At 30.2% G+C, this 15586-nt stretch overlaps 2 protein-coding genes and 1 long non-coding RNA gene across 3 annotated transcripts; 1 reads left to right on the top strand and 2 right to left on the bottom strand.

The window, feature by feature from the left end:
• Positions 1–389: 389 nt before the first annotated feature.
• LOC132735942 (uncharacterized) lies at positions 390–2031 on the top strand. Its single transcript, XR_009626517.1, has 3 exons — positions 390–564; positions 948–1057; positions 1325–2031. It is a non-coding gene; the product is annotated as an uncharacterized LOC132735942 (long non-coding RNA).
• A 3371-nt stretch (positions 2032–5402) lies between these two features.
• On the bottom strand, positions 5403–7914 carry LOC132735951 (perlucin-like protein). The gene is made up of 4 exons (XM_060722992.1): positions 7698–7914; positions 7235–7347; positions 6411–6501; positions 5403–5914 (listed from the first exon to the last, which is right to left on the bottom strand). Exons 1-4 carry the CDS (start codon positions 7852–7854, stop codon positions 5676–5678), a joined length of 600 nt encoding a protein of 199 aa, XP_060578975.1. The 5' UTR covers positions 7855–7914; the 3' UTR covers positions 5403–5675.
• Positions 7915–11899: 3985 nt separating this feature from the next.
• On the bottom strand, positions 11900–14777 carry LOC132735943 (perlucin-like). The gene is made up of 4 exons (XM_060722983.1): positions 14586–14777; positions 13557–13654; positions 13294–13384; positions 11900–12495 (listed from the first exon to the last, which is right to left on the bottom strand). Exons 1-4 carry the CDS (start codon positions 14740–14742, stop codon positions 12272–12274), a joined length of 570 nt encoding a protein of 189 aa, XP_060578966.1. The 5' UTR covers positions 14743–14777; the 3' UTR covers positions 11900–12271.
• Positions 14778–15586: the final 809 nt, after the last annotated feature.

Here is a 15586-nt window from a genome sequence, read left to right as displayed (position 1 = left end):
TTAGATTTTTGGAACACATACTAGAAATGCTGGAGGAAAAGTCAATAAAGAAGGTATTGTATTCATTATATTTAATAACAATTGCAAAGTTGTTAACTTTAAAAGTCTATTACTAGATCAGTTTTTTACCGACCATTTCGTGACTTTCAATATTGCTTAGTGTGTAATAACGCAAATGGCTTGATACACATATGAAGCTAATAGTGTAACGCTAACATTAGCGCGCTTTTACGCTAAGTTTGTACATTACGCAAATGGCGTCACGTAAACTTGTTATCAAACTAGTGTCATATCGTTTTTAACGAATTGGTTTATTACACCTTCGTGACATGGTTTTTAAAAGAACTACAATCGAGTTGATAAATAACCCACAATTTGAGTACGGAATAGGGCCCGTAAGTCTCGTTTACTTTCACTTTCGATTTACCACTTCCGGGTACATCGGCAGACTTATTTACCGTTACGCATATAGGTAACCCGAAGAACTCGAGGGATATAGAAGTTAAATTTGTTTCGGTCCTCTTCAGATTTGAAGGAATGGATAGCACGGGTCAAAAAATGCAGGTAGGTCAATTATTTGACGGAAAAACGAGGGATTTATAGAGTTTAATAAAAACTAGTTTTTATTTTCGGATAGTGACAATTGTTTCGGAATGTTTTGTCAAGGTAGTGAATTCTAGTTGTTTAGCTTTTAGTATTGTTTTAAAACTACTGATGTGAAAAATTAATTCAAACCATTTTAACTTATTGAAATAAACAATGGAGAAACACTTTAATTCTAGTGTATATTAAAGTTATACAAAATTCGGACATTGCACAGTAATTCGGATATTTTTTTCCCTTCCATTTTATTATTGTTCCTTTTTCAATTATATATACATGTTAATATGGTACCTAGCAAATTATGATTGAATTAAAAAATATAATATTTGATTAAACCATTTCAGATGTATAGACAAGGAGGTATATGACAAGTATAGAATATACAGTTGTTCAATATGGACCATTAATCAACTGTTTGCACTGCCTATGATCCTGAAATATCTATACATCAAAGGTAAATACATGTAAAATAATTGATTAATTTTTAGTTGAGATCGGAAAGATAAACAATAATCAAAATATATTAATAACTTGGATTTCACTGCATGATAATTGATAAGTAAATAAAACATGTTGTGTGTTGTTGTTTATCTTTAATGTTTATTTACTTCAAATATGAAATTTTTCTGTCAATCATGACCAGCTTATCAAATGTAATGTTAATATCATTTCTAGTGTCTTACACTTGTAACAACATATTTATTGATTTTTCATTCTGCAGATAAAAAGGGAAAAGATGAAGGAGGATTTGTCCATGAAGACCTTTATTGCAACTACCATCTTCCAGTTCATTAATTTGAGAATGATATCAGAGAACACACGGTTACAGTGAAATATAAGTTTAATATAAGCCACTGAGAATAGTCAAATGTACTTTCCTGAAGAAGATGAATGACATCCAGCACAAAAATCTTAATGTATAAAGAGTATGATTTTATGGTGTTTGACACTATGATCTTGTTAACATGTTAATGTCACAATGATAGAAACAGAGTAAAATATCCACATTTCATTGCAGTTTTAAGTATTAAAACTAGATACTCTATATATACCAAAGCTGATAACACACCAGAGATAAGTTTTTTCATGGAATCACAGTATAGTCATATGACATTATGGACATTAAATGACTATGAAGTAAAGATTAGCAAAAACATTATATATCATCTACTACTAATATTGTGAGGTAATCATTGATAAGCTCACAAATTTGCATTCAAAGCTTTGATATCAAGCTGAACATTTTTCAATTAGAATATGATTTATAACTCTATGATAATTTGTTCATGTTAATTTTCAAAGTCTTTACATTTGTAAAAGGACATATTCTTATTCTTGTATCAGTAGACATTCACAGTGTAAAGTTACATTGTCCAAATAACTAATAATAATTCCAAGTGCTTTCCTGAAGTTTTTGTTGCACTGGAAAATCAGTGTGATATATATGCTAAGCAGTGCACTATAAATTGTGTGAAAAATAAAAGTTCATTAAACTTATGAACTGTTTTTTGTTTCTACTATTTGGCATATATTTATAGCAGTGCTTGATCATAAGAGTTCATCTGCAAAATAAGTGTCACTGTGTACTTTAATTCTCTAACAGCAATGGCTAGATTGCTTGAATATGCAAGCATTGACTATATAAAATACTATGCATGTCATTTGAATTTTGTCTGTCCTGAAATCGAAACAGACACTATCTAAATAATATTGATGAAAAGTTCTTGACAGCTCTTCAATAACTACATTTACACATATGTACATGGACAGAAGTTAAAAGCATTGTGTGGTGTTTTTTTTTTTTTTTTTTTGAAACATTGACAATTTTGAAACAGTTCCAATGGGTATATTAATGTATCAGTGATGTAATTGTTTTGTATCAAGTGCAAACCCTAAGTTTTGCATGTATTGTATAGATAATTCACTTTTAGTCAAATGTCAACAGGTTCAATACATTATAAAGCAGGTAATTTGAAACCCAAAGAAGTATATGGTATGTAATAACTACCCCTCTGATACTATTTAAATCTTCAAGGAATGCAGAATTGCAAGTCTTCTCCAATTAAGAGAGGGACTTGGGCTTACAAGGGCTAGCAAGCTAGTGTTTTGGTACAGAATACTCAACACAGATGAATTGCATTAATATTGTTTACTCTGGTATTACTACCTGCCATGTACAATGCAAATCATAGCTTCTCTAAGAGCAGTGAAAGGCTATAACTGGAAGGAATTTTACACATCTTGCCTCAGAAACAAGTTTTACTTTGAGATGATTTTTATGATATTTAAATAATGGTTAAAGATTACATTACTTTTACAATTGCAGTGATCATGGTGATAATATGAAATGAAACTCAATCAAGATAGAAACATTTTAATGCTGAACATTTATCTTTTTTACCATTCCTGTTACTTTTACAAGTCTATTTATATCAAATTTATCTTAACTTTTTGAAACTACATGGTGCCTGGTTGAAACTCTTTTGGGCAGCCATTTGCAGAAGATAAATTATCTTTGAATAATTAAGTTAATACAAAATTACAAATGACAGGTTAATTATTTCTAATAAAGACAGGTTATTTATTTCTAACAAAGACAGATATTTTGTTTAACATTTTTACACTGACATATATCTTTGAAGTGTCTTCAACCTTCTTTTTTTATTAGAATACAAACATTCAGTCAGACAGTTTACACAAGACATGGAGCTTTAAGAAGCTTTAATTAAGTCAAAATCTGTAATGGACTGCCATGTCTCTACCACTATGTACTCCAAGACTGTGTGTGGACATTTCCTTTCAACTATGCCTGGTGCCAGGTGGTATCACTATTTGATTTCTAATCTGATGGTGAATACTCAAAAATAAAGCCATGACAATACTCAAGATCCAACCAAAAATCACATACCTGTATATAAAGAAAATTTATCATGAGTTGAAAAGCAATAATAATTGGTCAGCTATAAATTTCAATCATTTTCATATTGTCATGAATAGAAAATAATGTTGAAAAGGAAGAAACACTTCTTGGTGTCCTAGTTTTTTAGATTTGCTTTGACAACTGATCTTTAAAAAAATGTGATAGTGACTAAGTTCTTTTAACCATTTACTGAACCTGATTTAACTAAAAAATATGACCCACTCACTTGTGAAAATACTTTAAACAGTAATTAACATGAATTAACTACATATGCCATACTGTTTGTTTATTTAGCTACACTGTAATTATTTACAAAAAACGAAAACATTATATGTTATACAAATAATATTTATTTTTCATTAATGTAGTTTAAGTAGCTTTAAGTATATATTCTTACCAAAAACGATTTTACAGCAGAGCATGCATGTGTATTTACAAATGGATACTGACGTCTTTCATCTCACCACTGTCCTCAGTCTAAATATCTACAGGAGCAAAATATTTCATTGAATTTTATGACAATTTAAATTGGTTATATACAGCTTGACTGTTTGTGCTTTATAAAGATAATAATTACAAATAAATAATATTTTCAGTTGGAAGAAAATATATTCAACTAAAACACACTGATAATCATATTGAAACGTTTATCCGAAATATGCGCTGTCCGAAATTTCTAAACATTATATACTTCTGAGAGATAATCAGGTAGCGCTATAGCAATTGATAAAATCAAATTCACCAGTCTGGTGTCAGATGCGAATGATGTTACATATCAAAAAATAAAATTTATTAGATTTACATGGAAATGAAAATATTACAACATTTATTGGGATAAACTGAATTTGAAATGACACACCCACCTGAAGATTATACGAAGTTGTCTTTCATTGATACTTGTTCACAAGATGAAACCATTTGCATTTCGTTACAAAACAAAAAACTCTGCCAATTTCCACATATCATTTGCTTTTCCATGTAAGTTTTACTTTCCCACCGGCATACAAGTATTACCCAATATAGATAAGCAATGTTGTTGATGTTTGTTTGTACCCGGAAGTGCAAAATATCGTGAAATCTCGCAAGTCACATGACGAGACTTACATACCCTATTTGAATTAGAAAGTAAGATGGCGAAAATAACAAATAAGGGCCGATTACTTATCAGGGAAGTGGCAACTTCACGCTGACATGTGACTGAGACACTGTTCCACGAAACTGGTCAACAAAACGTTTTAAATTTATATCCGGATCGAGCTCTTACTACATGAGTGGAAATGATGTTTAATTACCCGGGACAGTGGTAAACTATTTTAGCATTCAAATTGTTTAAAACTTCAATTAACCATTAAATAGTCAATTCTCCTTCTTTAAAGATTGAAGGGAGGGAAAAACATTGTATCATAAAAGTAAAAACAGATGGGTTATTTCTCAAAGTGTTAAACCTACAGTATTATTTCCAAATAACAATAAAAAAAAAAACCCAAAAAAAAACAACAACAACAAAACAAGGGACACAACATACTGTTTTATGTAAAAAGAAGCTAAAAAGGTTATTTCCCTTCGAAGATAAATGTTTTATATATTGATATTGTCTTCACGAGTGGTGATTATTAACCAATTTATCTTAAACTACATTCTTCAGCAAAAAGAGGAGAATAGCTCGCGTGTTGATTTGTCATAATATGCAATTGAATCCATTACATGCATAATAGTCATAGTTTGGAAAAACAATACGTGTATTTAACGACAAATGACATTCATTCTGAATTCAGTTCATTTCTAATAATCAATAACTGTTTCATTAATGTAAACAGTACATTTATTAAAAAAAAAACAAAAAAAAACAAAAATAACAACAACAAAAAACATCAATATGTGATGGCCTTCTAACGCATGGTTTACTGTATCGATATAAAATTCTATATTATTATAGAATCCTGTAATACATTTGAATTTTTCCTTGACATTCAAGTAAGGACTTCTAGAGCAAAACATGAGCCAATCAATACAAGCACAGAATAATTGAAAATATCTTTTTTGCGTCGTGTATCTAAACTGTTTAAAATTATTCAATATGCGATTACAAATGTAAACAAAGCATGTAATAACTTAATTCTGAGTTAAAGTGGTTTTAGTTATTGTTTTGTTTTTATTTATTTTCTTTAACTTTTATTTTCATTTCACAAATAGACTGTGAATGATAATGGCACCCTCCGTCATTCCATTTAAGATTGTAACTTGCTTTAAAGAATGCACAGTCTTCATATCCCCTACCATCATCAGGTTGACCCACACTCCAATCCGTAAAAGATGCCTCCGTGTTGTCATCAACCCATTTGAATACACCTTCTGTGTCAGCATCTGTGAGTCCAACCCAAAAATCAAAACCTGTAAATGATATTTTTAGGTGAGAGGGATTAATTTTTCAGATAGATAGTTTATGTTATTATTGACACCGGTAGTATAACTAATTCGCTGAAATTGCAGTCTGACCAGGCTTTACAATTTTCATAAAGTATATCTTATTTGCTGAAATTTGAAGATAAAAAATAATTGTAGGATATCACACAAAATATATACTTATTTCTATGTTTAAGTTTTATCTCTTGGTCTTATGTGTAGTGAATTGACCCATTTCGTTAAAACCTGAACCCACAATAGCAATAAGTGCACTCTGACCAGTCCATATGCTTCAAGTGGTTCAATCTATGTATATTAATTTGCATGGATGCATTCAAATTTAAATCAGACAAATCCGGCATAGGTTGATAATGGTTAAGGACATATGACATTCAATTTAAGTTCTAAACAAACATTTTAATGACTAAATAATGATGATAATATACATGACCAAATAATGAAAAAAAACTTTACATAAACTTACCTTTTAATGTACTCAGATGGTTTTTTAGGAACGTGTTTTCATCTGCGTTTTCTATATGGACTAAATCAGCATGAAATTTGAGACAATTGGCCTGCAATAAAGATTCATGATTTTTCATATCAAAATAGAGAATTGGTTTCAAAAAAAACTTAGGCTAACTAAAATGGATAACATGGAAACATTCCTCTCAAGAATGAATTAGGTGGGAAACTCTCAAGGATCATTCATTTAAAAAAATACAATCAAAAGGGGAATCAAACTCATTTAGTTTAGATCCAATCTTCAGAATGATTACTATGTTTCAAGCATTTTCATATACACTTATGTCCAAGGATTGTCCCTTAGTCTAATTGTGTCTTGCAACATGAAAATTTGACAAAGCGGAGTTAAACAATAAAGCGCGCATCTGATCATGTAATTTCAGGGTGTCATGGTTACGTATGTGTGATCTTAATTACCTCTCTTGACACGCATCTGCTCAGATACATGAGATCACTTTTGAACTCACATTTAAATTTTGTCACATTCACACGTAAACACGTTTTAGCTGGATATAGCGGCGTCAAATAGACAATAAAGTGACATGCAGTTTAATGCCATGCATGTGTTTAATATCCTTATTGGGTCATTATACAGAATCAGGTGCAGTTTCCGCTGTTACGTTTTTTAACAGTAGAGATTTTAAGACGATATTAAAGAATAACAGTCTTCTGAATTTACATATGGATAACAAAATTACAGAAAGAGAGTAACGTGAACTTGACTAAGTTCATAAATTTAAGAAATGACAACAAATGAAAGTTTAAAGTATCAAATTTACTTACTCGTGCTTTATCAAAAGTAAGTTTTTTCTCCGTAATCAAGTAAAATGAACTTTTGTATTTGATCCATCCATCTGCGCATTGCGCACGATCTTTATTTTCCATGTCAATGTTGCCTTTGGGAAAGAAAACAAATCTAGCATTAGAATTACAAGTAAATTCAAATATGTGCGTATAAGAAATACGTGTTTTTTATCTCCATCCATTGAACCAGACACATTACCGTTTATAAAATGAGTGTTAATAAGTTAATAAATATGTTATCAATTATATTATTTTTTATATACAAAGGTTTGACTTATGCCGGTTCTTGGCTGGACAATGTTGACATAAACTCAAAGTTTTCAATCTTTTGCAATGAGATCATTAAATATTGAAAGTCACACAAAAAAAAGGAAATCGGTAAAGTAAAACAGTTCTTAAAAAACAACTTTGCAATAGTCATTAGATATAATAAATAAATTACCTTCTTTACTGACTTTTTCCTCCAGCATTTCTAGTCTGTGTTCCAGTCGGACAACCTTTGATAAAATTTGCTCCTCATAATGATATTTGGAACATTGCTGTGTCGCAACACAACAGACAAGACATAATGCAAAAATACCTCCAAAATATCCTTTCATGTTAAATGAACTTGAAAGATAATGTCGGAAGCACAGTTAGTTTGTGTTGTTTTAATAATTGTTCAGCTTATATACTATTAAATGACACGTGGTACACATCATAAATCTTCTAAACAGAAACGCCCCACTGTTTTATTATTTGAGTGGTCGATTGTTGCGTGTGCATTAAAACATTACGAAATTGTTTCGATTATACTTACGTTAGAAATTTTCTTGTTTTCCTACATGATAAAATTTGTCGTTTGAATCTATTTTATAATATTATGTAAACCGTGTGACATTTTTTTAAATGTATAATTATTCATGTTTAAAAATGTAAAAGTTAAATAACGTTTCAATTTACAAATATGCAGAAAATAAAAACAAGAGCTTCGCGGAGGAGTCGGTAATATTAGCCCAATGGCAAGAATGTTTCATGGATAAAAATGTGTCTAAAATGATGATATGATGATAACAACTTTACAAATGGCTCATATAATGACTTTTCCATCAACGGTCAAATTTTTCTAGGTCATAAGTTAAAATATTGAACATTTTAACTTGATTTCATTTTGATTAAAAGAAATCAATTAAATCAATGTTGCAATTAGTTTATTGCAGAAAAAGTAAAACCTAACCTGTGTTTTCATATTATATACACCAAGCCAAATAAAAACACATTTAAACCAATGATTTTAGAAACAAAGGAGGTATAAATCTTCCATTATGAATTGGTTGCAATGAAAATCGAACACACCTTCTGTTTTGATATAGCATTCTTGCATGTCAAATGTAAAACAGAGTCACTGAAATCCTTCAAAGATGTTTTTGCGGAAATCAATAATTTCACCTAAAAAAGGCAAAAAAGGGACATGGCTCTTTTAATAAAATTAAATAAAAATATTTTATTACAGCTAAACTCGAAATTCACCTGAGTTTTTTTATGTAGCATACTTACATGCCCAACATTAACACAATAATTGAAATCCTTCAAATATTAATCTACAGAAATATATTCTACTAAAAAATAATTTAAATGGTGCATAATTCAATAACAATGATTAAGCCAAAATCGAGTTTGACCTGAGTTTATTCCAAGGTTCTGGCTTGAAAACTTACATGCCTAATATTAACACAGTTACTGAAATCCTTACAAAAATATGCTGCGAAAAATAATTATATACAGACATGCAGGTGGACAGACCGACGCACAATGACATTACCTAAGAATACGTCCCGAAGGTCTTCGGGTGTATAAACATCATACAACTCATATAAATTTGCATGAAAATGTAATTAGCCAAAATTTTCACTACTATCGTATGTGCCTTGTCTTTTCCTGAATCTAATTCTTAAAATTATTCAAGTTTTTTTCTGAAAGTGAAACAAACTTATTAGACCTAAAACGCTAATTGTGTTATTGTGCTATTTTATCATGCAAATTACAAACAATTATTCATATGGCAACGGTATTTGTTTGTTGGTCTACAATTTTCAGCATTCTTCCATTTCAAGACAGATATGAGGGGTAAAATTATCATTTGTTTTTCAAATATACTCCTTTGATAAAAAAAATTGAGTTTGGTATGTTGCTGTAGTCATTTCATTCTACAACTGTTATGGCAATTCATGAAAAGTATAATTGCAATGAATCATGTGACAACAAAATGTGAACAGACAGCTTTTCTTCAGATCTGCATTTACACTACCGTATTAAATCTATGCTCTTGCATATTTACTTACCCTTTCTCTTTTACGAAAAGTTGGTATATATGGGAATATTTCATCTTGAAATTTTCCATTCCATAATTTTCCACAATTCTTAATTTGAAAAGATTTGACACTGAATATTAACAAAAACGTTATGCAAACTTTTATATAATTGTATGACAAACTCTAATTATAATCCTTGTTGACGTGATTGTATCAGAGAGAATGTTTCAATAAATTTAATCGTTGGTTTAATATTATTATATGTATGTACAAGGAGATTTTTAAAATTTTATTTGCAAATGAATGAAAATTGCATCCTTGCATCTGTAAAAGTTCTTGTTCCTATTGATACTAATGGATACTTAATTGAAATAACCAAAATAAAAGTACAAAATGTATGTTTATTTTAAAGGCACGTTATGCCTCGGAAACTGATTTTTCACTTCTTTAGCAAGGTTTATACATTAGGTTTTTTTCACGTTTAAATAATGAATTTATGGCATGCTTTTCACTTGAAGAAAGAAGCGCTGAATATAGAAATATTTGCCATAAAAGTAGAATAATGTTTAACAAAGTAGTATTTTGACTTTCATTTAAAATACTAAATCACTTTAACTGTGCTAATTGCAAACGAGCAAGAGATGCAAAAAATAATTCAGGTGACTGCTCAAGGAATATCTTTTTTTAAAACTATAACAGAATACAAAATTTCAAAAGCTTTTGGGAAATACAACTAAAATTTTTAAACATAATTGGCTTTAAAAAGAAAATAATACGTAGTAGTTTTATCTATCCTTAAAGTCGGTTTTATTTTGTGTTTCAATTTAGCGAACATCGTGGCAATTATTTTTGGCACGTTTATTTACAAATGTTTGGTATAAAAGATAAAAGAGGAAGGAGGAAACTATTGGTACTTTAAATAAGTAAAACTCTATGTAGTCAATGATTTTTGTGAATAGCACACCAAACAACCATAACATATCACTTGTCACAATCAGGCTCTTAGGTCCTAGTCCTAGGATTACCACCAAATGCTATCAATATTTTTTAATCAGAAACATTGAAATATATTGCAAAAGAAAATTTTAAAAGTAATGTTACGCATGTAAGATACCGAAAAAAGCGTTAATTATCTCGACAAATAAGGAAGCTAATGTAAGTAACGAGAGTCTAAAGGTTATAGGTACCTAGCTAAGTATGTCATTTGCACTGACTGCTCTTTTTTCTCGATCTTTTTCAATTCAAGCCCTTACTTTTTTAAAGGACACATATCACCTAATGGAAGATAAATGTTCTTTATCGCTTTACTGGGTTATATTTACTTGTTCTTTTAAAAATGATACATTTTGGACCCGACCTAGATAAAAAGATGGGAAACAAAATCATGAACATTAACTGACTTCAAAATGATGTATTCCAAATATTAACATAATTAGTTTTCCTTTCAGTGTTTAGCAAATAACTTAGTGGTAAAGTTCTTGTTAAATGTTGTGTACCTACAACATGTACAAAAACTGTTTTAAATTGTTTGAGTTTTTTTTATTTCATTTTTTTAATTGGCCTCGTTGTGTGATGAAAGTATGTAGTATTTTAACTTAACTCAGTGATTATGCATGTCGTTTATAGAACGGTTGTATTTGCTATAATTTTATCAATTTACAATCACCACTTTGCAATCCTTGTACTATGCCCATGCAACTGAATATTTATTTTGCAACTTAACAGAGAATAATTTCATGTTTGTTTCTTCTACAAATTACTATTCTTAGAAAATCTTGTCTGAGTTCAAACATTACCTGGTATATTTCAATCTACGAATATTAGATTAATTAACACAGAAATTACCTCTATCAAAACAAACTTTGCGTAAAAATACTTGCCCTGCTTTTAATGTGAAGAGGTATATTATAACATACGAACATATAAGCGGTTAGGTCAAATGTGCAGGATGTTTGCTGTCTTCAACAAATATAATTTGTGGAATGTATTGCTTCTTGCACTCAAATTGACGATGAATTATACATTATGTGCACATGGTTCTTTAAATGTGATCATCAAATATGTCGCATAATAAATTCGATAAATAGATTTCTACAAGAAGACCAACCGTTTACCTTCATTCTTTTTTCAATGACAAAAGACCTGCATGTCTTAATATGAAAGCAAAGAGCAACAACGAAGGGCGGCCTGCAATGAACGCATCCCGCAACATAACACAACTCAAACCCGACCAGAACCCCGACAGGATACCAAACAAAATCAGAAGAGGGCACATGTGCAAAGCACGGACGGGGTGTAGTTATGAATAATACAAAATAGGAAATCATTTGAAACATTAAATAAACGAAGCAGATATATGACGTCATTTATATAATCTTATGGTTCTCGAACCTCTAAATCTTTATTAGTAAGCATATGTACAATGAAAGAAATCACTGAAAAATAAGTTTGATTTTTCTTTATACTTGACTGTGTAATCTTCAAACAAATTGCTATGATGAAAAAGCTTAATTTTCTAAGCTTAAATAAAGTGAATATAGACTGTACTATTGGATTGTTCACACTACATTGTGTTAATTTGATTAATCTGTAAAGAACGATTTTAAACACATATTGTTGCTTTTTAGCGATATGTTTTATTTCAATAATGGTAAAAAATGAATTAATGTTTTCACTGACAATCTTCGAAAAATATGATTTACAAATATAAGTCTCGCTCTAATACTTATTCTCTTTTCTTTTCACAAATAGACTTTGCAGAATTGTAACACTGATCGTCATTCCATTTATAATTGAAGTTTGCATAAAAATGCGCACAGTCTTCAGTTCCAGAGCCATTGTCTGGCTGTGACGATTGCCAATCTGTAAAAGATGCCCTGGAGTTGTCATCAACCCATTTAAAGACACCTTCTGTGTCAGTATCAGTGAGTCCGATCCAAAAACTCGTACCTGTGAATCAAATTTGAGGTGATTGTATTAAAAATTCAGATACATAAATTAACAAGATTGAAGATTTACATTTATTTATTCATGCAAAATTGAATTAAGATAACAAAGACCAGTAAATGAAAATAAGCAATTGTATGCATTGTGATTAAATAACTCAAACGGGATGGTATTTCCACATTTGCCGGTGTAACCATTTACTTGAATTTTCAATGTTTGTCAATCAGCTCAATTAAGTAGCTATATAAATTTGAGATTAATCTGGGATTAATTAAAGTGATCATGATTAAATAGTCCCTCGATTTCTGACATCGATTATGTCAAGCATCTTCAATGGTTTCATTTCATTGACTTGCTTTAGTATATTTACTTAGAAAAATCAAACCCGCCAAAAAATAGTTATTTAGATACATTGTCAGACCAGTTTCCTCTGTATTTCTCTTTTTTACAAAAAGGTCTCAAAAAAGGTTTATTGAATTTTATTCTGCTTAACAATGTCATTATTTGGATAGTAATGCTAAATGCCGTTATCTGCTTACCTTACATTGAAATTTTTAAAAGAATCAGACACCAAATGCAGTTATTTTTATCTATCTTAATCTATTTCAAATATTACAAAAACTTAAGAAGAACGTGAGAAGTATGATATAACAGACAATACCTGTAAATCTTCTCGTTATTATATGGAAAGTCTTTTTTTATGACTCGATGAATATTTCTACACTATTGATTAACTATATGTTTAGCGGGTCATGATTTATGAAAGACAAAAAATAATGTAAAAGTTTAAATGCAACTAACCTTTCATTGTTTTCAGATGGTTTCTAAGGAATGTGTTCTCGTCTGCATTTTCTATATGAACTAAATCTGCATGGAGTTTTTGGCAATTGGCCTGGAATTATAACAAGATTCATCTCATTTTAAAATGATGACCAGCTTTGAAAAAACTATGGTTAAATGAATATGGAATTTGTCAGATAGAAATTAATTCCGCTTTAATTTCATTTATTATAGCAAGTCTAAGTTTCAGAAACGGCATTAAAAGAAGTCATAAAATAACTTACTCGTGCTTTATCGAACGAAAGATTTAAATCAACAATTACGTAACACGACCCTTTGTAATAAATCCATCCATCTGGGCATGTTGTACATTCCTTTTCTCCTTTACATTTGAAAAAGAAAACAAATCTTGATTTGTCTTTGAAATTAACTGCATGTAAATGATAAGTTATATGTTTTTGAAATAGTTACATCATCATCTTATTAAATGGACACTGTACCTGTTGGTGTAACAAAAAATATAAATTTTACTATATTATTGTCTATAGGTAAATATTGAATTTCGATTAAACCGATGCATAAAGTGGACAGTTCTTTGCATTAACCATTGTCATGCATGGGCAGGTTTCATCAAATCGAAACATTTTCAGTTTTGCCGGTTTTGACGACCATAAAGGTTTCCACAATTTGCTATAATTACATTAATTCTTAAAGGAATTATCTTAATTTGTTGTTCAAATATTGAACAGCGTTCTGTACTGGACAATTACATGCAGATATCAACAATATTCATTTCAAAGCAGAGAGTAGTTATTAAATATTTCAAAACTTTTATTTTACTATTTCAAATGTGCTAAAATTGAAATCAATTGATAAAAAAACATGAAAATTGGCAGGTTTTGTTAAAATACTTTTTACATTTCGTCAAGCGTTTTCATATTGAGATCTTGTGTTTTGCTTAACCCGGTATTAGGAAGGTAAACGGTGTACCATTTAATTTTTTTTGATAATACGCAAGTTTAAGCAAAGCTGATAAGTATGTGTTAAAGTCTTTTTTTTAAATATTCTAAGTAAAATTCATTTTTTTAATATCTTAAAAAATATGGAAAATAAGAAATGAAAACTAGTGCAAACCCTGTATGTCATGTTGCGAGTTTATAAATTTATAAAGAAAGGGTTAGATTTAAAAAAACGCAGTAAAATAACTAAATCAATGATATGAAGAATAAATTCTCATTAACAACTAGAAACTAGAAAAAAATCGCTTCTTAGTCGCGTTGATAGTAATCGTAATTCTTATTAAACTAATTTACCCTTTTCACTGAGTCTTTCCTCCAGTAGTTCCATTCTGTGTTCCAGCCGGACTACCTTTGATAAAATTTGTTCCTCGTAGTGATATTTGGAACATTGCTGTGCTAAAACACAACAAACTAGGTACAACGAAAATACTAGTCCTAAAGCCCCTTTCATGTTTGTAAAGTAAACAGGTTATGTCTGGTGCAAAATCTTTTTATTGTTTAGATTGGACAATCGGCGTATTTATATCATAATATTAGGCCACGTGACATGCAGATGTACATTTTTAACGCTAAATAGTTATATTTACATCCGAACGACTCATTGATTCGATGATTGTTTTCTTAAGAGCTTGGGTGCTAATAGTGTTCAATATTGATTCAACAGTATACATTGTAATTTTAAAAATGAGGTTTTCTATAGTGATTAAATTTCTGTTGTTGTTGATATTGGCCGAATCATTTTAAAAATGAAAAGTATTATTGGATAAAATACATTATGTTAGGAATTAATCCTTTTTTGCTTAACTTCAATGATATTCTAATTGCACATGCTTTGACTCAATTTAGAATTTTATCATGATATACCGGTAAAATGAAGACATAATGTTCACTTCTTCGCCGTCAAGTAAATTATTGAAAATTAACTAAAGATTTAAAAGACTGTCCCACTTTTTAAGAATTGAGCGTTACCAAACATCATAAACGATACTTATAGAAAGTTCTGTTAGTTATTATTGGTAAAATACTTAATTGAACACAGTTATGGCAAGATGTCAAGTTATTATACCCCCGCACAACGGGGTATACTGGAATCAGCTTGTCCGTCCGGCCGTCCGGACGTCTCCCCGTCCGTCCGTCGGTTTTTCCTTGTCCGCCCAATAACTTGAGATTCCTTTGGCCCACAGTCTTCATATTTGGCATGGAGATTAGTCATGATTAGTAGATGACCCCTATTGATTTTGGGGTCACTGGATCAAAGGTCAAGGTCACAGGGCCTTGACTTTAAAAAGCTTGTC

Source organism: Ruditapes philippinarum, unplaced genomic scaffold (genome assembly GCF_026571515.1).
Source record: "Ruditapes philippinarum isolate M1 unplaced genomic scaffold, ASM2657151v2 ctg582_1_1_1_1, whole genome shotgun sequence".
Classification (NCBI taxonomy): domain Eukaryota; kingdom Metazoa; phylum Mollusca; class Bivalvia; order Venerida; family Veneridae; genus Ruditapes; species Ruditapes philippinarum.
Note: the sequence above shows the minus strand (reverse complement) of the source record. Positions and strands in the feature narration are given on the sequence as shown.

What these genes read in the sequence shown, in the direction of transcription:
- LOC132735951 (XM_060722992.1), bottom strand. Translation starts at nt 7,854, where the DNA reads ATGAAAGGATATTTTGGAGGTATTTTTGCATTATGTCTTGTCTGTTGT. An exon ending in GGAAAAAGTCAGTAAAGAAG is followed by an intron (nt 7,348 to 7,697) that starts GTAATTTATTTA and finishes TCTTTCCCAAAG; the next exon opens with GCAACATTGACATGGAAAAT. An exon ending in TTACTTTTGATAAAGCACGA is followed by an intron (nt 6,502 to 7,234) that starts GTAAGTAAATTT and finishes TCTTTATTGCAG; the next exon opens with GCCAATTGTCTCAAATTTCA.
- LOC132735943 (XM_060722983.1), bottom strand. Translation starts at nt 14,742, where the DNA reads ATGAAAGGGGCTTTAGGACTAGTATTTTCGTTGTACCTAGTTTGTTGT. An exon ending in TTTCGTTCGATAAAGCACGA is followed by an intron (nt 13,385 to 13,556) that starts GTAAGTTATTTT and finishes TTATAATTCCAG; the next exon opens with GCCAATTGCCAAAAACTCCA. An exon ending in CCATCTGAAAACAATGAAAG is followed by an intron (nt 12,496 to 13,293) that starts GTTAGTTGCATT and finishes TTTGATTCACAG; the next exon opens with GTACGAGTTTTTGGATCGGA.